General features: G+C 51.1%; 7 protein-coding genes and 2 non-coding genes across 9 annotated transcripts; 3 read left to right on the top strand and 6 right to left on the bottom strand.

The window, feature by feature from the left end:
• Positions 1-148: 148 nt before the first annotated feature.
• Positions 149-1,569, bottom strand: AFUA_6G13340 (mismatch-specific DNA-glycosylase). Its single transcript, XM_001481423.2, has one exon. The coding sequence runs from the start codon at positions 1,331-1,333 to the stop codon at positions 239-241; it is 1,095 nt and encodes a 364-aa protein (XP_001481473.1). The 5' UTR covers positions 1,334-1,569; the 3' UTR covers positions 149-238.
• A 314-nt stretch (positions 1,570-1,883) lies between these two features.
• Positions 1,884-2,419, bottom strand: AFUA_6G13346 (uncharacterized protein; the record flags this gene model as incomplete). Its single annotated transcript, XM_001481424.1, has 3 exons — positions 1,884-1,937; positions 1,986-2,302; positions 2,362-2,419. 3 exons carry the CDS (start codon positions 2,417-2,419, stop codon positions 1,884-1,886), a joined length of 429 nt encoding a protein of 142 aa, XP_001481474.1.
• A 2,412-nt stretch (positions 2,420-4,831) lies between these two features.
• On the top strand, positions 4,832-7,255 carry AFUA_6G13350 (putative NADPH oxidase (NoxA); the record flags this gene model as incomplete). Its single annotated transcript, XM_746118.2, has 4 exons — positions 4,832-5,543; positions 5,598-5,852; positions 5,903-6,312; positions 6,366-7,255. The coding sequence occupies exons 1-4, from the start codon at positions 5,449-5,451 to the stop codon at positions 7,253-7,255; spliced, it is 1,650 nt and encodes a 549-aa protein (XP_751211.1). The 5' UTR covers positions 4,832-5,448.
• A 307-nt stretch (positions 7,256-7,562) lies between these two features.
• Positions 7,563-11,160, bottom strand: AFUA_6G13360 (uncharacterized protein; the record flags this gene model as incomplete). Its single annotated transcript, XM_746119.1, has 3 exons — positions 7,563-8,576; positions 8,626-11,076; positions 11,140-11,160. The coding sequence occupies 3 exons, from the start codon at positions 11,158-11,160 to the stop codon at positions 7,563-7,565; spliced, it is 3,486 nt and encodes a 1,161-aa protein (XP_751212.1).
• A 267-nt stretch (positions 11,161-11,427) lies between these two features.
• utp10 (snoRNA-binding rRNA-processing protein UTP10) lies at positions 11,428-17,216 on the top strand (the record flags this gene model as incomplete). The annotated part of the gene is made up of 5 exons (XM_746120.2): positions 11,428-11,804; positions 11,875-14,908; positions 14,958-16,355; positions 16,403-16,547; positions 16,597-17,216. 5 exons carry the CDS (start codon positions 11,428-11,430, stop codon positions 17,037-17,039), a joined length of 5,397 nt encoding a protein of 1,798 aa, XP_751213.1. The 3' UTR covers positions 17,040-17,216.
• Positions 17,217-17,253: 37 nt separating this feature from the next.
• On the bottom strand, positions 17,254-17,364 carry tL(CAG)3. Its single transcript has 2 exons — positions 17,327-17,364; positions 17,254-17,297 (listed from the first exon to the last, which is right to left on the bottom strand). It is a non-coding gene (tRNA).
• A 699-nt stretch (positions 17,365-18,063) lies between these two features.
• Positions 18,064-18,174, top strand: tL(CAG)2. The gene is made up of 2 exons: positions 18,064-18,101; positions 18,131-18,174. It is a non-coding gene (tRNA).
• Positions 18,175-18,574: 400 nt separating this feature from the next.
• AFUA_6G13380 (arrestin (or S-antigen), N-terminal domain protein) lies at positions 18,575-20,171 on the bottom strand (the record flags this gene model as incomplete). Its single annotated transcript, XM_746121.1, has 2 exons — positions 18,575-19,908; positions 19,970-20,171. 2 exons carry the CDS (start codon positions 20,169-20,171, stop codon positions 18,575-18,577), a joined length of 1,536 nt encoding a protein of 511 aa, XP_751214.1.
• Positions 20,172-23,559: 3,388 nt separating this feature from the next.
• On the bottom strand, positions 23,560-25,171 carry AFUA_6G13390 (NAD(P)/FAD-dependent oxidoreductase; the record flags this gene model as incomplete). Its single annotated transcript, XM_746122.1, has 2 exons — positions 23,560-24,480; positions 24,545-25,171. 2 exons carry the CDS (start codon positions 25,169-25,171, stop codon positions 23,560-23,562), a joined length of 1,548 nt encoding a protein of 515 aa, XP_751215.1.
• Positions 25,172-25,760: the final 589 nt, after the last annotated feature.

The following is a 25,760-nucleotide window of genomic DNA, read 5'->3' on the forward strand; positions in this document are numbered from 1 at the left end:
TACGCTGCACTACATTCGATGAGCGATGATGATTTTACGGGTTTCCTTCACCGGGTGGAAGGGATTTGAGGATCTGTACCTTATGATAGGCATTCAATGAATTAATGGATAGCGGATTGAGCTTGCTATCCTGATATCAATATATGAGTTCTGATTCGGTTTTACTGCGTTGTAAAATTTCGTAGATCATTATCGTGGTGTCTATATACTTATGGCAGTAGTCTACATGCTATACGGATCATTGGCTAGGCCGCTTGCCCGCAAGAGCCTCACGGCGCTGAATAACCCAGCGCCCTAATTCATTCCACACGGCCTGTTTCTCCGCGATGCTCATCCCAGCAGCGAGGCCGCTCGTTGTCGTCGCGACAAACACCCGCGCCCCTTCCCATCCATCAGGGCCATCACATCGCCCCATATTCTCCGTCTCATCTTGCCAGCCATACCGGAACTCCTCCTTGCGGATCGGCCTCCCCTTGCGCACCCGCCACACAGCCTCCCAGATACTCTTGCCCACGAGACAGACCGCCTCTGGGCGCTGCTTCGCGACCTTGGCCTCGAGCACGGGGACACCCGCGTTCATCTCGGCCTTGCTAAGCATGCTTGCGTCTCGCGTTGGACGCTCGACGATATTCGTGTTCCCGATGTTGTAGAGCTCCGGTAAGCGGTAGGTGTCTGAGGGCGGGTGGCGGATGGGGGTGATGCCGGACCAGTGCAGGAGTTTCCAGAAGAGATTAGAGGGGTGCGCGTAGGCGAAGCCTGTGGTGCCGGTCATGATGCCGGGGTTTACGCCGACCAGGAGGAGGGTGAGATTCGGCGGGATGGTGTCGCGGAGGAGGCAGATGGAGGATGTAGCTGGTGTAGAGGGCTGCCGGCGGCGGGACCTAGAGCGGGAGATCTCGTCGGGTGTAGTGGACGGTGTGAGAGGGGAGTTGGGCGTTGACGGAGGTAGAGAGGTGGTCGAAGAAGCGGAGCGAGAACGGGTGATGCGCGGTGTGAGGTTGGTGATTACGGGTGAGGATCGGCTTGAACGGAGCGTTCGTGGTCGTTTGATGGGCAGTTGAAGTGCCGAGGCGTTGCTGGATGGATCACTGGGTGGTTCTGAGTCAGACTCGGGTTTGCGCTTGATCGTTGCGGTTGGGAGATCCGGCGCTGAGGCAACCTTTGACAGCGACTCTCCTGTCGGTGCGACGTTCTTGGATGCATGAAAGTATTGGTTCAGTCTGCCGTTGAAAGAGGTCTTTTTGTTCACGGGCACATCATTTTCGTCGTCGGTGCCGGCTTCATCTTGATATCCTTGAGAAATATCCTCAGCAACAGAAGCAGGTCGTGACATACTCGCTGTTGACGAAGACCTTTTCTGGAGTGGATTAGTGGTGATGGAGTCAGTTCCTCGAAGAAGTATCAAGAGACGGCCAGCAGTGAGCTCATAGACCCTTTTAATCCTGATACTTGGACTCGAATGAGTTTACGAAGTCTGCATTTGATTATTCTGGGTGATATGTACCTTGGGCAATCCTGTACTGGAATCCAATCATGTTGACCTTTGCCACTCAGGCACCGTGGCTGGCGGTCATGTGACTATCACCGAGGGTTTTAGCTTTTGAGCTGGGCGAGACACAATCATTCTTGATCAGTAAGTTTGATTATATATTCAGGTACATATTATATATACATGAGCAAGAACCACTGGCCTCTTGCAGCGTCGACTTCTAGACCGGCCACTACACTGGCCGCATATGTTACAGTCCCATAATCGCTTCGAATCCCCTGGTTGTGGAGTCTTAATCTTCAGGTTTCAACGTCTTTCCTCCTGTTCATGATTCGTTACGTCGTATATTCGCTTCGTGACATGTCGTGTTCTTCGGTCAGATGATCTTAAACTGTTACACTTTGAGAAATTGTCGTTTCGGCAAAGTCCACGGTTCCGGACATACAACCTGTCATTCGTCAGATAGTGTACACGAGGATTCGAACACCAGCCTCACCTCGCCTTCAGTGTACGCCCAGAAGTAGACCGCAATACCGATCAGATAGTAGATGGCAGGATTCGTCCCCTGGTAGAGAAGGGCAGCGAGGAGAGCGCTCAGAGGGTACATGATGAGTCGCACTTCGATGCTGCGGTGTGGTAGGGTTCCAGCGAGGAGGTTCAACGGCCATTCCCATGCGATGCCAAGTAGGCCCATTATGAGGTTGAGGATTTGGAGTATCGGGGTAGGTTTTACAGCGCCGTTGAGATTTCTTGTAGTGAAGTCCCAGAAGATCTTGGGCCAGATGAAGCCCTCCACAGCGCTGCCTATTTGATCTAGGAGACCAATGTGTTAGCTGGTCCTGCTGTAATCTGAAGATTAAGGAACCGCATACAAGCTGCAGCGGTGAGGACGATCAAGCGGGCCCAGTGGTTTTTGATCAGTCTCCCCATTGCGACGAAATACGACAGGTGATCGTGGGAGTAGATGCTGAATATTTGACAAGCAAGCTTTCGTCCAGCGAAAGACTTCCATGCAGAGATCGAGGGCTCAGTATTGATCAGCGTCGTCGTGGACCGAAATCAGACACCCGCTTTGCCAGTTGGTCTCGCATATGGAATGATCGGTGACAGTAACATGGCAGTAGAACAATAGTATGGTTGCTCTTATCTTCCCATGAGTCGAGTCGGATTGTAAAATTTAGAGTTTGTATCACGGATATCACATCAACCGAGATGATCAATGCGTCGAAATCAGGCGACCAAGGGTTGCGAAGAGAGGTGAAGATAGCGTGATGGCACGATGAGTGTGGGAGGGGAAGCGATTAGTTACATAGATAGCTCACGGTGCCAAATCAACACTGCGAGGGAGACCACATGATCACTAGCGAGAATTTCTCCACGCAGTAGTGCAGAATCATAAAAATAAGTACTTGGCACTGTTGAGGATTCGTCGTTCTGGGATTGTCAGAGCAACTGTGACACGCGCAGTGTCTGATCAATCGCCTTAGAAGCTGAGAACCAATTGAAGCGACAGGCAGCTCGAGGCCGTCAAAGCCCCTCTTGGCTTCTTCATGCAGAGAGAGAAAAAGCATGAACGATTGGGCGAGAGCATAGACACTAGCGAACAGACTAAATGAATTCGAGCTGGCAAATCCTGGAGATGTCGAAGCTGGTAGGTCGGCAGTCCCTGGTCAGGCGCTATGAGAAGTGCAGGATGAGGCAGTAAGAGGACGAATGGGAGAAGAGACAGAGCGTGACAGACTGCAGGACATTAGCGGGAACACGCTTTAGCGGCCGATGCAGTTGTGTGATAACAATCCTCCAAAGACCGAGTTGAGCTGTCTATCATCTTGCGAATCGGACTTCGGTTACTGCAAAAGGAACTAGTAGTACTGCAAAGACTCGACCGAGGACAAGATGTCCCTAATTCTCATGAAATTGTTCCTCCGATGAGTGGACCGTGGCACTTCTACAGAAAGTACAGAATAGTTCTCTAAGAGCGATAAGGACAATTTTAAGAAGCTGATATGTGCATGAACTTGTTGTATATGAGACAGTCGAGAAATGTTCGGGATGATCTATTCAAGCTTATACTCCGTACTTCGAGATATGTCAAAGAACAGGATTCGTCTCACCGTCTTTTTTTTGGCTCATTGTTCTTCGTTCATAGGCGGGACAAGGGTAAATATCGAAAGTGACGGAGTTTATACCTATGAGCCGACTTGCATATCTTATGATAGTCCTACCTCTCGTTTTGCATTCCTTTTCAGGAACGATTCTTCAGACAACTCGAAAGCGGCGCAAAATCGGGGATATTGTCGGCTTTGGATTGGTGGTGAAAATCTATGAATAGATCTAAGAATTTAGATACCTGACATGAACAGGCCTTGATGACTATGTTTGGCATCAATTTGATACGAACAACATGTAGGCACGAAGAGCATTGACATACCTACTTATCTGGGGGAGGCGTTCTGATTGAGATGCAGGAGCTTGTCCTCTGATTGGCCAAAATAAATGTGACGGAGATGAGCGCCTGCAGAATGGCTCTGATTGGTCAGCTGGCTGTTTCCTGCGTGCCCTGATGGACTGTACTCCATTACTCCGTCCAGAGTGCCTAGACAGTGACCAGGATAGAGACTATCCAGGTGCCTTTATCCAGGCCCACAAGAGTTAAAAATAAATCAACACAGATATTGACCCGTGTATCTACCAGCCAGGATGGTTCATAATTGATCCCGGTACCACATGGTTCGCTGATGGAGCCCCCAGGATTTGAGAACGCCGGTGGAACTTGGGAGAAGCAGGAAAAAGACAGCGAGAGGACGAGGAGAACAGAGACCCCTTGGCAATTTCTCCAGAATAACCGCCAAGTCCGAATGAGGACTCGTGATCGGCATGATGGTGTCTATCACACTCTGACAATCTCGGCATGCTGTTGACCTAGAAGAGATCATACCCGAAGAGTGACGCAGGTCAGTCACTTTACGCATTCATCGTATGATGCAATTTGGCAGCGGAACGTCAAAGCTGAATGTGTAAATGAGAAATTATATGGAATAGATAGATGGATGGGATTGTGGCAATACTGGCCAGCCACAGAAGGATTGGAGGAGGCATCAAGTAAAGCAGTAAATAAACGCCCAAGTGTACATGGAGTATGGGCAAAGTCCGCAAAGACGTTGGCAGGATAACAACTAGTATTGACTTGTGCTAAAAACTCAAAATACAGCACTATCCAGTAAATATTTAAATATAGAATTTCTAGTAGGATCATTAGCCAAGGGGAAAATTAATTCACCTAGTATTATATCCCTGTGCTGGTGGCTTCTTTGGCCTCTTCCCCCTCTTTCTTCCTGCCTGCAGCCAAACCAGAACGCTGGGAAGCCAACAAGCGACCTAAGCGAACTCCCTGAAAAAAAAAAGGAAAAAGAAAATACCTTCTCAACGTCAATCTATTCTATCTGACGAGTTCGATCTGTCTATTCATCCGTCCTAGATGCTGTCCCTTTTTGTTTCTTTTGATGCCATTAGACTTTCTTGATCATGATTCTGTTCGTCTCGGCTTCTCTCTTTGACAGTCACTCACCCTGTAGCGTTGGCCGTTAACCTGTCCAGCATCGCAACACTTACGCGCCACATTGCGATCTTCTCTTGGCCATAATAACCGCGAGAGGTCCTATATGGAGGCTCTTAGCCCTGGTAGATCTGACATTGACAAGGAATATCACTACATGACTTTGTCTCGGTTATCACTCCTGAAGCGACTGCGTTTGACATCCATCACGAACTCCCGAGCGGGCCGCCGATCATTGGTTTCATGATTTCAATCCGTATTTGAAAGAGTTTAGAAGTAGTCGACTGTTCGAACCTTGCTATTAATCCAGCCGGGAACCCTCCAGGGGTAATCGATCATCGCCGGTCGATGATTCCCAATCCTCTATCCGGTTACTCACATCCTCCAGCTCTGCCCCATCAACATGCGGCATCCACTGTCCTCACAATTTACAGGATCTAAGATTTTGTTTTACGTTCTGTTCTGGGGTGTACATATTGGCATCTTCGCCACAGGATGGTACGTCCAAATATAGCTTGAGGGACCGGATGACACTGACTGATATGCGTTCAGGCACATCCAAGCATCTAACCACAAACTGGACGCTCTCAATGCATTGAAGTGGTCTGTGTGGTTCTCCAGAGCGGCAGGTCTGGTCTTGACAGTTGATGGAACTCTTATCCTGCTACCTATGTGCCGGAACCTCATTACTCTCGCCAGACCCCGAATTCGATGGCTGCCTCTTGATGAATCTATATGGTTCCATCGCCAGGTAGCCTATGCGCTGCTCATCTTCACTATCATACACGTTGCTTCCCATTATGTCAAGTAAGTCAGACGTGGTTGAACGCTATGTGGAGATTGCTAATCCGCCGAAGTTTCTACAACATCGAGAAAGACAAAATCCGCCCCGTAACTGCTATCCAGCTTCATTATACCCAGGCAGGTGGAATCACCGGCCATGTCATGCTCCTATGCATGATGCTTATGTATACAACTTCCCACCATCGCATCCGACAGCAGTCTTTCGAGACGTTTTGGTACACGCACCACCTGTTCATTCCCTTCCTGCTGGCCCTCTACACGCATGCAACTGGTTGCTTTGTGCGAGACACTCCAGAACCAACTTCGCCATTTGCGGGAAAGAGGTTTTGGAACCATTGCATTGGTTACCAAGGTTGGAGGTGGGAACTGGTAGGGGGCAGTCTCTACCTCATGGAGAGGCTCTACCGCGAGATTCGATCCAGACGGGCCACCGTCATCACAAAGGTGATCCGTCATCCATATGGTAAGCGACACCTCCGCGATTGCAGCGCTTGATGTCAGCTCACAACTCGACAGATGCGATGGAAATTCAGTTTCGCAAAGACAGCATGAAGTACAAAGCCGGACAATGGCTCTTCATCCAGGTTCCCGAGGTGTCTAACACTCAGTGGCACCCCTTCACCATCACATCCTGTCCCTTTGATCCGTATATCAGTATCCACGTTCGCCAAGTGGGCGACTTCACTCGGGCGCTCGGTGACGCTCTCGGATGCGGTCCCGCACAGGCCAGAGATATGGAAGGCTTAGACCCGCTGGGGATGTACGAAGTCGCCCTCCAGAACGGCCAGAAAATGCCCAAGCTGCTCGTCGACGGACCTTACGGCGCCCCCGCCGAGGACGTCTTTGAAAACGAAATTGCCGTCCTCATCGGCACCGGCATCGGTGTCACACCCTGGGCCTCCATTCTCAAGAACATCTGGCACCTCCGCACAGGACCGAACCCGCCCCGCCGTCTACGTCGGGTCGAGTTCATCTGGGTCTGCAAAGACACCTCCTCCTTCGAGTGGTTCCAGGCCCTTCTGTCCTCGCTCGAGTCCCAGTCCGCCAGCGCCGCCGCCAGCCAGGGCAGTGCCGAGTTCCTGCGCATCCACACCTACCTCACGCAGCGGCTCGACGAGGACACTGCCGCCAACATCTACCTCAACTCCGTCGGTCAGGAGGTCGACCCGCTCACTGAGCTCCGCAGTCGCACGAACTTCGGCCGGCCTGACTTCAATCGGCTCTTCACGGCAATGCGAGACGGGCTGCATGACCAGACATACATGCCTGGTTTCCATCCGGCCATGACGACGGAGATCGGAGTGTACTTTTGCGGCCCGAATGCGGCAGCCCGGCAGATTCGTGAAGCGGCCAAGAGGGCATCCACCAGGGACGTCAGGTTCAAATTCTGGAAGGAACATTTCTAGTCTCTAGGCGTTAGGTTGGTGACTTTCTTACTGACTCGCTGCGCTGGTTAGAGAATCATCAGCTGTAGGGGATATCAAAACAGAGTATTCATGATTGAATTTGACGTGTTATGAGTTACGACTCTCTTTTATTTGGTTTTTGTTTTTGGTTGGATTATACATGGTATTTGGGCCCGCATGTAACATAGTACAGAATCTAGCCATAAATCGATCGATAATTGATTGCTTCTTACACACCACTGCTATCTTATGATATATCATAGTTCATCCCAACCCTGACAAAGAGCCAGGAAGCGCTGTTGCCAATCTATAATTGCATCCGCTCACCCTCACTTTCCGCATCGTCGGGCATCTGAATCGGCCCCAGAGACATAGCAGCATCCTCAAGCCTCCTCGCCGCGAGTCGATCCAACTCCTCCTCAATATCGACATGGATCCGCAACTCTTTCTCCACAAGAACATTATACACGCGGCGAAGTTCATCGAAGCCCATCCCCTCCCCCTTTCTCGGGGAATCTTTGTATCGGTCCCGGACGACGTCCGCACGCAGGTGCGTAAACGCCAGCATAACGAGTTCCTTGGACCAAGGACAGGCGCGAATAGCGCGGTAGAAGACTTCTTTGGCGCGGTTGATCTCATGACGAGAGAGTTCGAACATGATGTACAGTTTCCAGAGAGTGAGGCTTGAGAGCGCGGTTGATGTGCTGCTGCTGACGCCGTTTGTGAGTGCGCCTGTGCCTGTGTGGGGCAAATGAGCGGGATCGCCGATGGCCTTTTCGAAGGCTGCGCGGACGGAGTGTAGAGTCGAACCTGCGTAGACGGGGCGGACGAGTTCGGTGTAGATGGAGAAGAGGTGGGAGGTTATGGGGATTTGTTGCGCGGTAGTGCGGTCGTGGCTTAGGCGCTGTTTGGTCTCTGTGGTGACATCCCGGACGACTTCGCGGACACGTTCTTCGATGCGGAACCGGGATTCGTTCCACGCGAAAAGGGACAAGAATATGGTATTGTGCGGGAAGAGGGAAATGCTCTCGGTTAGGAGCGAGCGGATCAGAGACGGTTTGTATAGGCTACTGGTGCGGACATGATAATGAATCAGTTTTGCCCGGGCTTGGTGTATGAGCTCGGTTGTGAAGGTCCGGAAACTGTGGAATCGCTCAGGTAGCGTGCTGAGACTGTCCATGGCACGGCTATATGACTCCAAGGCTTTGGTCACATCGAAGGAATGGGACAGGTATGCAAGGAGAGCCAGACAATCTGTGCAGGCAACAAAAATCCTGGCTTTTCTGGTGACCAGGGCGCTTTCTTGCGCTTCTGAAAGAGACTAAAAGGTGTCAGCTAGTAGTGCAATAAAACAGGTGGATAGAGCTCACATTCTGTGCTTTCAGGAGACTTGTTGCGCTAAACATGGTTTCGCTAAAAGCACCTGGGACAGCCTTGAGGTCAACACTGTTCTGTGGTATTGAGAGCAGCAGGTGGGAGGCTTGGGCTAAATTCTGAGCATTAAGCGATTCCCAGGTCCAGCTCTGCCATAACAAGGCACAATCGACCCTGTCGTGATCGGAAAATGTCTTGCTCATGGAGAGAGTGGTTGCCCAGACATGTTCGGCACCTGTGGGATTGCCAGAGCGACATTCTATGAGAGCGTACGCATTGTAAAGGCGTAGATTCGAGCTCCTCTTCTTTAGAAGTGACTTGGCGTACTTCCTGGCTTCCTTGCTATTGCACGCCAATTCCACGGCAAGTGCATACTCAGCCAGATCATCGTTTCGCGGATTTGCTTCTACCAATAACCTGAGAGTCCTCCGAACCCAATCGGGGTTGATATCGGATCGTGAGTCCATCGTGGTTCTCGTCCACCACCGTAGAGATGAAAACCAGGCCTCTTGGTCTGCAAACAACGTATCCGTGGTTTGGATAAAATTTGTATGAGGAAAAGACAATGGGGAGATAGCAGATGGCTCAGCACTGTTGGTTTGATTCTGAAGAAAATCGTCCATTGTGGTCCCTGTGTTGCTTATAAACTCATTTCGAAGGAAATTGTCTCCCGCCCAACGACTGGTCGATTCCAGGTTCTCGGGTGACTTGAGTGGAGGCAACTGGCAGTAATACATGAAGCTATCGATCAACGCGTCGGCCAAGTCCATGTCCCAGACAAGGGGTAAAACCTCTCGGAAATCAGATGCAATTACTACACGGTACGGATCATCTTCGTCGGCCTCATCCAGACTTCGCCCGGGAATTTGAGCATTGGATATCCGTTCTCTTTCGCAGGCGGTCCAGGATGCAAAAATTGCTCGTGTGTTGACTTTAAACTGAGGCGCGAAGGCCTTGGGTTCCATGAGAGCATTTTCTCCCGATCTCCAACCCTTTGCGCCCAACTCTCCGATCCGAGCAACTTCTGATTCCCAAAATTCAATGAATGCTGAGAGTGTTTCTTCATCTTTTGCGAGACTGAGGTCCTCAGGACGAAAGAACACTGTTTCAAGAATGCCCTGCCAAAGACCCGCCGCATGCTCTGTGAATCCAGCTTCCCTGATGAAGCAAGTCAACCGCAAAAACAAGTAGACCTGCACATGCCCATTTCCTGGCTCTCCAGGGCCGAGTTTGTTCAATTTCAAGCATTCGAGATAGGTGTTGAAGCATTTTTCGTAGGTAAAGTCGAGAAATTCCGTCTGACGGAAATCAAGGTATTTGACCCAAAGGCTAATAAATTGTGAATTCGCTTTCAGCACTGCCTGCCATTGCGACGAGAGCTCTTTCGTGTCCCATAGCTTTGCACCTTCCTCTAATAAACCCAGCAGCAGGACGTCTTTGAACGGACTGTCCCCGACCTTTTTCAGCGCTTTCTCGTACAACGACAGTTTGATGTCGGCCAAGCTCTTTCTTTCCGCGGCGGTCAAGGCGCGGGAATCCCTTTCTGAACCTCTAAGAAGCAATTCCTGATGTTCTATCAGGAGAAGCCATGCTTCAATATCTCTGGGATTTCGATCAACGGTCCTCAAGAGTTCTGCGTTGCGAGATCTGATTTCCTCGTCGGGATCCACTCGAAGGCCGCCGTCACTTGAGTCCGTGTCCGACACGGCCTCCAAGTCGCTGGGAATATCATCTTCTGGTTTCGCTTTACCATGAATCGACCTGTAGGCATATCGCTCATCTTCCGTAGCGATATCTCCTGGCGTCCCTTTGCGCCTCCGGCTGGCTGAAGCATCGAGAGGAAGGAAGTCTCTCGAGGCCTCCGCTGCGGCATCCAACGAAGGGTCTTTTCGCACCCGGAGAAGCTTCGTGCGTTGCTTCGCCAGTCCAGCAAAGACACTCTTTGACTTGATTCTCTTCGCATCTGTACGCGAAATGCCCGTCTTCAAGATCAACGCATCTCCTTCCGCTGTCTCACGGTCGATTCGGTAGCTTGTAGGAAGACCAAGCACGTTTCCTCGGCCGACTCGGTGATAAAGGGGAACATTATAGCGATGTAATGTCCCGTAAATCAAGTTGTATTTGTCGCCTTTGCGATCGATAACATACAGATCAGACGCCTCGTCTTCTCCCTCTTTCACGATGGTTTTCGGTGCGCGCACAGGTTCGCGGGTAGGCTCCAAATCTCGTTGTTCGGCATCCCTTCGGGTCGGATGATGCTCCTTCCGTTCTCTTCGACGCTCTCGAGACCGCGACCGATCCCGGTGGCTTCTATGTCTCGAGTGGTGCTTGGACTTTTCGTCGCGATGGGCGAGCTCGTGACTTCGGCGATCGGAGGGCCGATCAGCTTTGGGCGGAGGTGCTGGTGGAGGCTTGAAACTGGCAAACCGCGGGATGGACTTTTTCTCCTTCGGCGAACATTAGTATAGGCGCAAGATACAGTTTTAGTTTCAAGGGAAGAATTATCTTACCTGGGAGCCCGAGGAATCCATGCTCCTGGACGTGAGACATCATCGGGAGACTCCAAAGTGTTGCGGAGTTGGTGTTGGCTGGAAAAACTCCGCTCCCGTTTCCCGCTGCCATTTATGGTTGGAGAAAAAAGACTCCAAAAAAAAGTTGCTCCGGCCATTAGTCGATCTTGACGGAAAGAAACTGCCAAAGATACCAACAGGGCTTTCACTTGGACAAGCGAAGGAGAAGCTCGTTGAGCGATGGCCGTCTAATCTGATTGCCCGATAAAGTACAAAATTCTATCAACAATGGCTTCGTCCCTCGCCGCGCAGCTGTCGCAGATTGCGGCAAAATCGACAAACCAGCTCGATCTCAAGGCTCAGAGAATAGCGCATTCGCAGTCCCTGATTTTTGACAGGAAAGTTGCTAGCATTCAGGATTTTGACACGGTCTACCAAATATGCTACGAGGGTTTCCAGGAGCTATGCCAGCTGGATTCACGATTCACAGCATTCGAGCGCACAATTTTCAGCGAGCAGAGCAAGGCTGAAGATCGCACACAGCTGACTGCAGCTCAGAATAAGGAACTCGATGTGGCCTTGGAGGCTTTTCTTGCTCTGGTTGGAGGACGATTACTGTTGAATCCTGCTATTAAGGCCGTCGAGTGGCTTGTCAGACGTTTCAGGTGCGAAAGCGGCAATCTCAATGTTCAAGTACTCGGTTTCTCGGACGTGTTTGGCTAACGAAGCATACAGAATTCACGAATATAACACGTCATTTACGATTCTCACATTCCTACCATACTACACCACCCCATTATTCTTGAATCTCCTGGCCATCCTTCCCGAAGACCTGACGCCGACCTTCAAAGTCCTGATTCCCTACAAAAAAAGCTCGATCAATCCACCTCGCCATCCGCTTGTGCACAGTGCTACTACGAATAAGCCCTTCTTGGCGGCATTGAACAGCTATGTCCTCCAGGTGAGCCGGCAGCAAGCGCATCATCATGCGCTTCTGGCATTCTGGGCCGGCGTCTACACTGAGGCCGTCGCGGGAATGCTGGATGCATCGCGCTCCGGACGCCGAGAAATCGAGAAACAGAAGCACGAAGATATCGTCATAAGTGTTCTCCCAATTCTGAACGATGGTTTCGCTATGAAGAACGTCTCGGAGCTGATCATTGGCTGCTACATGGTTTCCGTGGTGCTTGCACAAAAGGCGTCTCTTCAGGACAAGGTCCTTGACAGTTTGATGGAGGCCGTTGCCGGATCGTGGACAGAAGAGACTGTCGAATCAGGCCTAGTGTGCCTGGCTGTTCTGGCACAGCAAAAGCCTGAAACAAAGTTACCAAGACGTGCTTTGAAGGCAATCTTGCGATTGGACGATATTTTCAAGCGGTTGACCGAATTAGCGACACAATACAAGACCTCTCACCTTCTTCTCGGGGTAGTTGCCGGCTGCCTTGACGATCTTCCAAGACAAAAGGACACAGCACGCCTTGATCTCTTGTCGCAGATTTTCCAGAACCAGCTCTTGGGTGAGCCGGAAATGAGCAAGGCTATGGCCTTGGTCCTGGAAGCCACGAGCAGTGTGCATAAGGATGGTGCCATGTCCTTGGATGCTCAGGCACGTCTTGCAGATCTAGTTCAAGTGTTCAGCCAGTCCGAGTCTCTGCGGCCTACTTTCCAGAAGACAATCGCGGAGTCATCTTTCGACATTGCTGCGCTGGAACACAACCTCCAGACAGTGATTGATACCGCGCCTGCGCCTCGTACTGTGGAAGATGTCGAGATGGAAGATGTGGAGAAGGAAGAAGAGCAAGATCACTTCTCATCGACTGTGGAGTCTTTGAGCGGGGAGAAGTTATTCAAGGGCTCTTTCCTCAGCACACAATCCATCCCCTTGTTCGAAAAACTTGCCCAAGCCTTTACACTGGCAATTGGCTCGAAAGAGAAATGTCAGACCTTCTCCGACCTGGCGGCTCTTGGGAAGAACGAGGCTGAAAAGTCTCCTCAATATCTTTCCTTCTTCATCAGAGTCTTCTCTGGTCCATATTCAATGGGCACGCGGGTCACGGCTTTGAATATGATCACCTCTTTCCTCACATCCACCGAGAGCACGAATCTAGACTTCCAGGCGCTTTTGCCATTCCTGCTAGTTACTCTCACAGATCCGTCGGAACGTGTTCGCCGTGAGGCAGCTGCAGCTCTTGCTGCTGTCGGTAGTCTCTACAAGAAGAATAGGAAGGGAGAAGACATCTGGGCTCGCGACAACCTCTATGGCCAACCGAAGGACATTAAATGGCTCCCCACTCGCGACGCACAGAAGGTTTTCGAGCGTGCAGTGCTTCCCAGTTTGGAGGAATGCATCTTCGATGCGACTCACATTGGCAAGGTTTTGGAGAACACTCTTCGGGGAGTGTCGGTCGATGCGAATGCGTCCGAGCTCAAGAAACCTCTGCGACTGGCATTTTTCACCTTCCTGTGCTCCCATGCTATCGAGCTTCCGTTGTTCACACCTAAACTTGGCTTGCTCAACATTCTCAACCGTATCGACAAGGCTGGTGGAACCACTCGCACGAAGGAGCTTGAGCCTCTGCTGAAGACTTGGCGTGGATTTAGTGAGCGTGAAGTCCAGGATATCTGCGAGAAAGAGCGAGTTCCTGTTTCTGATGTAGAGCGTCAGATGGTGGCGATTGTGACACCCAAGGAGAAGGACTCCATTATGATTCTTTTGTCGAATGTGAGCTCTCACTCGGAGTCTCTGCGGCCTTCTTTCATTGCAGCTGTCTTTGGCCGCATAAAAGACATCTGGGCTCGGGTGGCGGAGGATCGTCAGACTGTGGCTGCGGAGCAGCTGTTCGATATCTCGCTTGGCCTTTCCGACTTGCCTCTTGTAAATAATAGCAGAGATCTTCTCCGCAGCGTTCAGCTCCCAGGCTCTGTACTCGCCCAATTTCTGGAAAGAATACCTGTCTCTCTTACTGACATGGAAGCTCTTGGGCCTGCACCAAAGAGAAGACGCACTAGTCAGAACAACATGATTGCGATGACTGTGAAGGATGAGGCTGAGTTTGGCAAGGTCATGGAGAAGATGACTTTCATCCTGGAGCTTGTTGACAGCTCATCACCGGAGACTCACCCTGAGCTCGCCGACGGTCTCTTCCAGACGCTGGCTGCTCTCCATCACTTCAAGTCTCAGATTCAGTCTGGAATGAGCTATTTGCTGAGCTTGACTTTGGGTAGTCTGCTGGCCATTGTCAACCGGTCAAAGGAGAGCGCAAAGGCACAGTTCGATACCTCAGTTATTCGCGCCGACCTGGTCGTAGATTGCGTGCGGACCACAGAGAGCCCTCAAGTGCAGAATGCAGCTTTGCTTCTCGTGGCCGGGCTTTCCGTCATCGCCCCAGAGTTGGTTCTTCACAGCGTGATGCCCATTTTCACGTTCATGGGCTCCAGTGTTCTCAGGAAAGATGATGATTACTCGGTTTCTGTTATTGACCAGACTATCGACCAGGTTGTGCCCGCTCTTATCCAGTCCCTGCGTGATCAGAAGCGTGACGTGGTATCTGGAACATCCGAACTGCTGCTAAGCTTTACAGCTGCGTTTGAGCACATCCCTTCACACCGTCGTCTGCGGCTCTTCCATGCTCTAATCACGAAGCTAGGAACGCAGGACTTCTTATTTGCTGTTTTGGCAATGCTCGCCAACAGATATGCCATGGACAAGGATGTTCTCGTTTTGATGACAGGTCTCGTTTCTGATGCCAGTGCTCCTGTCGAGCTTACCGTACGTGTTGTCATCCCGCGTTTCTGGACTATTTACTGACTCTAAACAGACATACAGCAAATTCCTGGGATTGGTCAGCGACTCGCTCAAGCCAAAACCTGGCATCTCGCAAGTTCTCCTTGGAATTGGTAGTGATGATGGGCGCGAGCCGCAGAAAGTTGCGGTTGACCTGCTTCGTGACTTGGCATATCTCTTCAAACATTCGTCTCTCAAGGTCAAGATGGCCAAGACATTTGCCTCGGAGGACGAAGAGGCTATCAGACAGCTCCGTTCCACTTTCTCTCAGATCCTGGAACAGGTCCTGACCATTGGTGATTCCGTGCAGAGCATGAAGCTCGTCAGCCAGGCGAACGGTGACGTTCTGGCCGCGTTGTTCGGCACACTGACACTGGTCGACTTCCTCGACACTATCGAAGTGCTGCTTGAGCGGCCTAACGATGAACTCCGTCGGAAAGTGCTCCGGCTCCTCGAGGGACGCCTTCGGCAGAACCCAGAACGCGACAGCGCCTCTCAGATCCGGGTGCTTGACTTCTTGCCTACCCTTGTTGACATTATCCGCAACTCGACGGATATCCTGCTCAAGCACGCCGCGGTTGCCTGTATCGATCGCATTGCCGAGAAGTACGGCAAGAAGGATCCGTCAAGAGTTATTGGTGCTGCTCAGGTTGTGGCTAGCGAGGCCTGCATTGGCCAGACGGACGACCGCATTCGTATCATGGGTGTCTTGTGCCTTGCATCCATGGCTGAGACCCTTGGCCAAGTCATGATTCCAGCACTTCCAGAGGCCCTCAGCCGCTCGCTGGCTCTGCTTGAACTGAGCTTGGAGGAGGGCAAGGAGAACTCCCGGTTACACGATGCCGTCTTCTCGTTGTTCTCGGCGCTCTTTGTTCATATTCCGTATATGATCTCAGGCCCTCATCTCGATAAGATCCTTCTGCTCTCTTTCAAGTCAGCCAACGCTGAAGAATGCGAGGACGATAGCCGACAAGAAGCATTGAAGATGATGGCCCGGAAGGTTGACATGGCTGCGACGTTGGGGGCTGTTGATCGTAACTGGCAGTACGCGGTGCAGGCCGGGCCGGTCGCCACCAAGGAGACGCTGGAGGTGGTTAGCCTTGCTGTGGAGAAGCATCCCAAGTCCGCGACTGGCAAGAATATCGGGGTCTTGTCGAGCATCCTGTTCAAGGCATTCGATCTACGCCGGGAGCAGCTTGCACTGGGAGCGAACGCCACCTTTGACGCGGCCGACGTTGATGAAACTGAAGACGCGCTCAACGACGTCACGATCAAGATGATCTACAAGCTGAACGACACCACTTTCCGTCCGATCTTCACGAAGATGCTGGATTGGGCCACGTCTGGCCTACCAAAGAAAGATACCCAGGGCAGCTTGGCCAGACTTACAGCGTTCTACAAGTTCTTGCAGGTCTTCTTTGGAACTCTCCAGGTATTTGTCACTTTCACCAAAAGTTGCATCATCGCTAACAAAGATAGTCTATCGTCACTGGTTATGCCAGCTATATCATCGAAAGCGTGGTTTCCGTCCTCGGAAAGGCCAGTCCGGCCGACAAGAGCACCAAGGCTCTGTGGTTGGCCACGATGCGTTTGCTCCGCAATGCCTTTGAGCACGATCAAGACGGTAATGCCTGTCCTCCCCATCGATCTCTGCGTCAAGCTAACCTTCGCAGAATTCTGGCAATCCCCATCACACCTGAACCAAATCTCCACCCCACTCATCAACCAACTCGCACACGCCACGAATTCCTCCACAGCAGCCACCGTAATCGCCGAGGCCGTGCCAGCGATCACCGAGCTGGCCGTGGCTGCCGACTCAACAGACAACCACAAGGAACTTAACACGGCACTGATGAAGTTCCTCCGTCCATCTGCCGGCCCGAACGGCAAACCCGCCGGGGGCGAGAACCCGCACACGCGCCTCGCAGCCCTCAAGGCCGAGCAATCGCTCACCGAGCAGCTGGGCGAGGAGTGGCTTGCCCTTCTGCCTGAGATGCTGCCGTATATCAGCGAGCTGATGGAGGATGAGGACGAGAACGTCGAGCGCGAAGTCCGCAAATGGGTGAAGCAGATTGAAAACGTTCTGGGTGAGAAGTTGGATGATATGTTGACGTAGTCAAGGTTGTTTTTTGGACGATAGCATATCTGGCGTTCAAAATGGTCTTTTGGTATATATATGCGAAAAGTTTGTCTATACCATTTCGTTTTGGCCTTGCGCTTGCAATTTTGTATGGATAATCTAGCAGATTAGAAGTGCCTGCAGGCTGTTGCACTTATTCAAGACTTTGAATGACCAGCAATAAAAGAGCAAAAAAAGATTTTGTAATGAATGACAAGGGTGGGATTCGAACCCACGCCCCTTTCGAGACACGGAAACTGATGAATCAGTTTGTAGGTTCAGTTCCTGAACCGTGCTCCTTGGACCACTCGGACACCTTGCCATTAGGTAATTGTACATTTCATTTTATAATATATTAGGCGGCGCTGCGGACTCTTCATCCTTACTGTTTATACAGAGTACTTCCGTAGAGTATTTCCACTTGGGAACAATAACGCTCACAAGGTTGGACACATCTAGTCTCGATTCTGAAAGGTCACCTGAGCTCATACAACTGCTTGCCTGTCTAATTGTGACATGTTCTGCTATGGTGTGTAATCTTGTACAGTGCGCATGCTCCTGTTTGAATATACACTCCCGGAGTAAAACTAGCTCAAGTGCTGTGTATTGTTCATCGAAATCCCTAGTGCTCAGCTCTTCTCCTTCATGGTGGAGATATGCATTTGATGTCTTCAAGAACCTAGTTATGAGCGCTGAGATGCCCATCTCATCTATTTATATCCTGCTGTCAACTTCGCGATTAGTGCCTACGGTGGGAGAAGCGAGAGAGAAACCAATTAGGCCAGGAATAGCATGTCGGTGACAGTGAGGCTGAATCTTCGGCATAATCGACTCCCTTTTATCTCATCATCTACATACAGAGATGAGAGAGTGATCTCATATAGTATACCTCTTATAGTAGAATAGATAACATGGAAATCTAGCCATGTCGAACGTCCGAGACTAAGAACTTAGGGCAAGGAATCCAAACGGATGGTGGCCCAATGGTATAGCATTTCAAGGTAGAAGTTGTGTGAAGCATGGCAAGGTGTCCGAGCGGTCCAAGGAGCACGGTTCAGGAACTGAACCTACAAACTGATTCGTCAGTTTCCGTGTCTCGAAAGGGGCGTGGGTTCGAATCCCACCCTTGTCATATTCTTCTTTTTGCGTCGAAGAACTACTGTCCGTATATTCCCCTGCTTTTTTGACATTACCAACGATGATGGAATTAATGACGATACATGGTCGTTACTGTAACATCGTGACCGTTGCCGGAAATCTTGGTAATGTACGTGGCAGGGAGCAGTTCCCTACTTACTCCAAGTACAACAGGATCAAAGTTAGAAGTTAATATGATACGAGATTATATTATTTTATGAGTAAAAAGCAAAATATCCAACAGAAACCAATCCAATAACAATGCCAGGGAGCGCCCAAACTTTTAGAGAAAACACCCCAATCTATGGTATCAAGATGTCAATGGGTATATCATACAAGCAATCAAAAACGCCATGTAATTAGTAATGTTCATCATGTCACTGCTTTTTCAATCATCAACCAGCGGCGACTCGCCGGGGTTGTTGCTCGCAAGCAAGCAACGGCGCCCGGATGGTGGTATATTCCGGCGGGGGCGCGATGGGGCTCGACTGTGCTAGAGGAAACGACTCGCAAGAGGTGATGGACGGGGGCGACACGTTGCGAGGGCTGAAGAACTCGGCGTCCACCTCTTCCAGGGTGATTTCGTGCATCCCGTACTTGGGGCGCGTATCTGCCTTGGGCTGGGAGGTGAGCTGAAGTGGCAGGCGAAGGGAGGCGGTGGGAGTCAGGATATTGGCATTGGGAGTGTGGTACGAGATACTCAGGTCGAGAGTGTACATGCGGGAGATGAGGCAGGAGTAGAAGGTCGGAACAAAGGCCTTGGACGCGGGTAGGGAGACCGGCACCACCACCGAGGCGGTATAGTAGGTGCTCCTCGAGAAAGAGGCAGAGGGTCCGGTGAGCGATTCGGACGAGGAAGTCGACTCCAGGGAGCTCCGGCGGACCGGGCTCGAGGCCGAGTGTTTAGTCCACTGGGCCGAGGCGACGCAGAGGGTAGACAGAGGGACGGTCTCAGTGTACACACTCTTCCCAACCTGTGCCCACATGGTCGCCGACAGGGCGGAGGGGTAGTCTTCCCAGGGGACCGCGGCGTAGTATGTCGATACGCGCAGTCGACTCCAGACGCTGCCGAGCCGGGGCGGCGCTTCGTTGCCGACAGGATCGAAGCGCAGATGAATGGTTGCCACTGTCCCGACAGACTCCTTTGTCTCGTACTGGGGCGCAGTCAGTTGGATTGGCTTTGGCTGCGAGGCGGCCACAACTAAGCGGCCCAGCTTGCCGCGCATGAGACCGCGCTTGACGTCCTTCTCCTTGCGGGTGCAGTAGACGTCATCGCCTTCGAAGACGTTGAGTGGCGGTTCCTCGTCGACGGTAGGGATGATGCGCACTTTCTTTCCCGCCGAGGCAAGGGACTTGCGCGCGTCGCTCTCCCCGTCGGGCTTGTTGTTCACGACAACCCGGATCATGTACGAGATCTGGCACATCTCGGGCACCATATCGTCCAGCAGGGTCTTTCCGTTACTGGCGAGCATGGGGTCCCCCAGGGTCGGGGGCAGCAACGTGTGGGACCGCTCCACATGGGCGTTGATCTTGGAGTGGGTGCAGACATGGGGGAGCAGACGATCGGGGACGACAAAAGTGAAGGGGAACTGGTAGGGGCGTCCACTTTCAAGAATGCGGGGAGTTGGGTATGCGGCGTCATCAATGGGCTGGCGCAGCTTGAGGAATGTCTGATACGCCCCTGTGCGGCCGGGGTAGGCCGCGCGCTCGACTGATGTTCTTGCTGTTCCTATTCTCGGCTGTTAGCATGCACGCAAACCCTGGCCAGCTGACAGGGGAGTCAGTCGCACCTTCGAAAGTGATTTCGACGTCCTCAAAGCGCGTGTCATGGTCTACCCTGATGGTCACGGTCCCCTCAATCTGGTCCTTGGTGGTATACGAGCTGACCAGTCCTTCTGTCTGATTAACCAGGTCGATCTGGATCTTGGGACGAGAGCGTCCCTTCAGCGACTCCAGGGAGCTAGATCCCCGAGTGATAATCGAAGCTGCCATTGCGAGAGCTGATCTATCCTGCGGACTGAAGTATAGAGACGCAGCGCCTCAGCGCAGTTCGATCGGAGCTGTATGTATATGAAAGAACAGGACGGACGCAGCAGTCAAGGGATCACGCAAGTTATATTTACTCCGATCAAAAATAGTAAAAAAGGAAAGCGACGGAAATTCCCGCGGAAGCTATGCCTGGAGAATCCAGGCTGGAGAATCCAGGGATGGGGTGACAGAAGGGTTGCTGTTGAGTAATGGAAAAGAGCAGCAGTGGAGCCCTAATAGTACTATACAAGAGTAGTATATAAAAAACAAGACAAGATGAATTTACAACGGGGGGGAGCAAGGGAAACAATGCACGTTTATAAAAGCGAGGAGAAACTCCAATCTACAGATTCAAAGAGAGAATAGCTGGATTGCTAAGCCTAGACGAAAGCTCGTGAGTCATTGCATCAAGAAAGTTTGAACTTCCTCCTAGCTTTGGGAGGTGAAGAAGTATGGAAATGCAGCAGCAGTATGGGGGAAATGATCCGCCATGGAATTGCGACATCTGGCTGACCGACTCCATAGGAGGAATGATTGGATCATGAGAACATCAGCCAGAGGAAGCCACACAACACGTGTGATCTCAAGACAACTTCCCGATTGAGGGGTGGCGGATGAGACAGGGCGGAAACTATGCTTGATCATGTTGATGAAGGAACAAGAAGAAGTTGGGAGAAAAAAGAAGCATTATCCACCTGCGATGGAAGCAGCCCTGATTGGTCAGTTTGGAGGCAATGACTAATGCTCAGGCTGCGCCCTTGCAATGACAAGGCTCTGCTCGTATTGTATTGTATCATACCTTGATAGGTATACCTTACATTAGGTACCTACTGATTGATGTACTACGGAACTGGTTAACTCAACGAAGCAGAGGATTACAAATTCATCAAACTCATAGTTATTATAATATACCTTGATATGGTGATGTACTGCGAAATTAGGTTAAAGGAGAATATTACAAATTCAGCAGAGGATGACGACACCTGAAGGAGAAGAAAAAGAAGAAGTAGAAGAGAATCAATAGAATGGTGATCCACCTGGTCTGTTCAGCATATAGTATGATGATCATGCAACAATGATTGTCCTTCATAATTGCTTGGTGCTGCACTAAGGTATGTGTTTCAACAGGACTGTAATGAGGACCTTGAGACTGGTATCAAATACACTGATACCATACCAAGATTATTCCTGCTTGTTTGACGCGCCTTTTCATTGACATCTATCGGGCAAGACTTGTTTGTGGCTGCAGTGCACGCCCTTCCGAACTGTCTACTCCGTAGCTCGGTTTACGGGACCGGCTGAAAAAGTAAAAATGTCAAATACGCATTGACGTTAATTCTGGTTTCCTGCCTGATAATAACATGGAATAACGTGAAAACATTAGATAACTTACATCCATTCCCGACTGCTTTTAACAATTGAACTGTTTGATCTCTTTATCTTGCTCGGATCAAAGACGAGGATAACCGAGCGAAATTCTAGAATTGGCTCTATGGAGCTACTCCGATTATATCCGCGCTTAGCCGAAGTATAGACCACCACCGACTGACTGCGTTTCTGATTAAGCACCTGCATGTGCATGGGTCGGTATAGGAGTCTGAGACTGGAGACGGTTTTCCGATCACGCTAGGTGCCGACTTCCAGCTCGGCGGAGTTGGGCCCCGTCTCCCCATGCTTTCTGTCCAGTGGATCCCCCCCGAATCTAGGTTTGAACGGGCGAGAGGCTGAAAATAATAAATTTCCCTTCAATACCAACCTGCGGTTCTCACCCGAATCCCATCGGTATGATGGGCGTGGTGATTGCCGGACTGATAGACCTGCAGGTGATGGACATTTTCCAAGCGAGCCAGCAAAGGGAACTCCGGTGCTGATGGCGTTTGCGTCGAAAAGTAGCCCCTGGGAAGGCACCTCCGGTGATTTAACGCTAGCACCGACCGCTTAGTCAAAGTAGCTCATGCAGCAGCAAGGGAGAAGGGATGGGCTTATTATTATCATACTATCAAATCAACAGGGTCAAAGGCTGCGTTGCTCATGCTACCCAGGACGGATCCAAATCAGGCGCCGCCGATACTCGGCTAGATCCAGTGCTTGTGATCGAGTTCATGGTGGCCTGCCGTATTGGTCTGCACCCTCCTCGCAGGATATTCAAGATCGGGCTGGCAGTCCACCCCGAGGTTGTCCACAGAGACCTGCTGAGATGCCCAGCAAGTCCCGCGGAAGCGATCGCACCTTCAAATGACCTTGGAGACTTGGTCTCCTCGTAGAGAAACTAGAAGCGAACGACAAGAGTGGCATTGCAGGTTCCCAGTGTCCGATAGGATGCCCGCTGTCCTTGTTGTATTGCTTGAGAAGAGAAGGCCGGCAGTCATGGTGCTGTCTTCGAAGTACGTTTCGCTTCTGATTCCATCTGGCACAGCCTTGAAGGATGTGTTTTCCAAAGGTTATTCTCATCATGAAGTGTCGTTGAGTGCAAAACGTTGATATACGCGGAAAGGACTGTCTGTATCATCAATGGCGCATAGAGAAGGGATCAAGGGATTCCTTAAGGTTGACCACATATTCTTCGAGTAGTTGCTCGGAAGAGCTTGCTAGTATCGTCCATTGTTGTCGGTTTTCTCGACTTCAATCTCGCCGTCGGCTCTTTGCTCGAGCTGGCACGGAGGATTCTACTGGCGTATCTGCGCCGGCGAAACGGCCTCGCGATGCCACGCCCGTTTCCCCCGCAGTCGTATCTCATAACCCTCGCATACCAGCCCCCACTTGTTGCAAGCATGACATGTAGGGCGGGCCTGATCACATTTGCGATGCTTGGATTGCAAGTCCAACTGCAAGACCAAAACTTAATTTGCGTTGACGTGAATAAAGGTGTAAGCTTCTCACCATCCCAGATGAGTTCGGCGATTTGGAGTCGGCATGCCTATTATGAGTTGCGACTCGTGAGTGTGAAGGGTACATGGATGATAGGTGCTGAAGCGCTGGTTTCCCCAAGGTAGCATTAAAAACCGTTCACCAGGACGTGGGAAAGATAAACCTTATGGGTCGACTTGCTGTTTCAGATATATATATATTATAAGCGCATTGTTCTTTTGGACGATTGGCTTTATGATAGCCTCAGATCACAAGAAGTGAGCAGATGATAGGAAAGTTCGATTGTACACACGAATGCGGTGATTGCTCGCCATAGGAGACAGGAAGGACTGGAAAAGATGGCTTAATGGGTGAATGCATTGGTCAATATGAGAATGACATGAGCAAAGGAATGCAAGTTGTCCCATAAACAGACAACTAGCTTAGAGGACATGACTGAGAGTGATATTCGTAAGACAGTCATATCTCTGCACTACTCGGCCAACTACAAATAAGACGATATCTCATTGATATCACGAGGTAGAACAGAGTCCCTGATCCTGTTCTCCGTCACCAGCATCTGCTCTGGAAGCCAGGAGAGGTCTGCGGATTCTGTCTCAAGCACTTCATTATCATGAGCCAGCAACATTATTCCCAGAGCTTTCCCGCACAGCCATGCATTCACCATTCCCTCCCCTGAGAATCCTGCAGAGACCCATTCACCTCCTTGGCCTTTTTCTCTCTGTTCCCTTCCGGTCAGACACGCGGGAAGTTGCCCTACCCATGGGAAGCCGTCTGCGCTGAAACCCATATTTCCTGTCCACATCTCCTCGACACTGGAACCCGGGACGCTGCCCCAGTTCTCGCGACCGAAGACAGCACTCAACGCGCCAGAGAGATGGATGTCAGCGTACAGGCTCAGCTCTGAGTCGGCGGAAATCCCAAAATCGCCAACACCAGCGAGCTCGCTTTGGGCCAACCCGCCTCCGAACATCATCATCTCGCCTGCTTCGGACGGTGGTAACTGGGTTAGATAGTCGAACCCCCGTTCATAGTTAAAAATCCAAGAATGCTCGGTTCCCTGATTGCGGAACTTGTTCCCCGGTGCCTGCGCAGACATTTGACCCCGGACTGAGTAAATACGGCCTCGCAATCCGGGAACAAGATGGCCAACGTGAGCGTTGGTACAGTGGATGACGTGACGAGCGCGGATCGGGCCTCTGGTTGTTTCAACCGAATACCGCAATGAAGTCGCCCCTTGAGGTATATCATCACGGATAGTTGTCACCGGTGTATTGGCTTCAATCCGCAGATCTTGGGGAAATTCGATGCGCAAGTGAGCCAAAACGCCAGTGATAAACCGATAAGGCCAGATGGCACCAGCCGGACCAGCCACGATACCTCGAGCATGAGGGAGGCAGAAATCCTGCAGGTGTCAGCAAACGCGAATTTAGTTGAGCCTGCGGAGTGAAAGGCAATCTGCAACTCACCTTTGGAATCTCATTTTTTTCATAAGCTCTCCACTCGACGGTTTCATCGGGCAAACACTCTTTCAAACGCTGCAGGCGAGATAAAGCCCCCTTCCAGTTTCTCTCATCGAAAAATACACATAGAAACTGGACTTTCCTCACTTGAGTCTCCTCCGTCAGTCCATACTCATCAGCGGTCTTCAGGATCTCCTGCAGATGAGCCATTCGAAACTTCACAATCGTCTTGGCCGCTTCAACGCCATGTGATGCTTCGAGCTCTGCAAATTCCTCCGCTGTTTCAATGATATGACCGCCGTTGCGGCCCGTGGCACCACTACAGACATCACGCGCTTCTAAGATAACAACAGCCGGTCGGGGTTTGGTCTCCTCCCCAGGCTTGCGTGACTTCAACAGGGTTCTTGCAATCGAAGTCCCAGTCACTCCAGAACCGATGATGACTACTTCTGCCTCGGATGGCAGCTCAGCCGACTGCGCCTGGGCAACCTCGGGATGTGGAGATCGGAGCCAGAAAGAAGAAGTCGGGTGAGCTGAAGGTAGACCAGGGTCGGCAAAAGCACGGTCGAGCGCTTGTTGCCGATCTTCAATCGGAATAGCAGGGTTGGAGAGTATAGATTGAGCGAACGCCATGATGAGAGCTGATATCGGGTCGCTGCTAGGGCGGAACTAGATTGCAGCGGGAACACGCAGTTTATCAGGCTGTCAGGTTGAAGTAGCTGCGGTTCAAGCATGCAACTAGCGAGGGCGATCCTATCAGGCCATTTGATGCCGCTGCATGCTCAATCTCGGCGACTCGGATGTTCCACCTAATCAGAACGGATTGATTTGAGTCTTTGTATGTCTCTGGAGTAGAGCTGAACATCTTGGCTGATGCTTGATTGTCGAGGGTCGACTTGCCTTTGATGGCAGCAAACTCTTGACCCCACATCGGTGGAGGATCGTCGCAACCATTTGGGATCAGGTATCGTGCGCCAGAAAGAGACACCAACAGTCGAGTTGTCTTTTTATATAGTGTCTCTGCATCGCGGAGATCAAGATGTCAAAGTGCAGCTCGTTCCGAGATGCTACGTAAAGCTTGCACCATGACGGCTCAGAAATACAAATTGGGCATCGCGCACAGCCATTGACCTGTCTGTCACTTGACTACATTCGACCTCATCATGGTCGTCCAGTGTGCTGATTCTCTGGTAATGCCTACTACCTTTATAGCTCCAGTGCG

The sequence above is a fragment of the Aspergillus fumigatus genome, chromosome 6 (genome assembly GCF_000002655.1).
Source record: "Aspergillus fumigatus Af293 chromosome 6, whole genome shotgun sequence".
Taxonomy (NCBI): Eukaryota; Fungi; Ascomycota; class Eurotiomycetes; order Eurotiales; family Aspergillaceae; genus Aspergillus; species Aspergillus fumigatus.

Excerpts from the sequence above, each read along its gene's own strand:
- AFUA_6G13340 (XM_001481423.2), bottom strand. The coding sequence starts at position 1,333 with ATGTCACGACCTGCTTCTGTTGCTGAGGATATTTCTCAAGGATATCAA.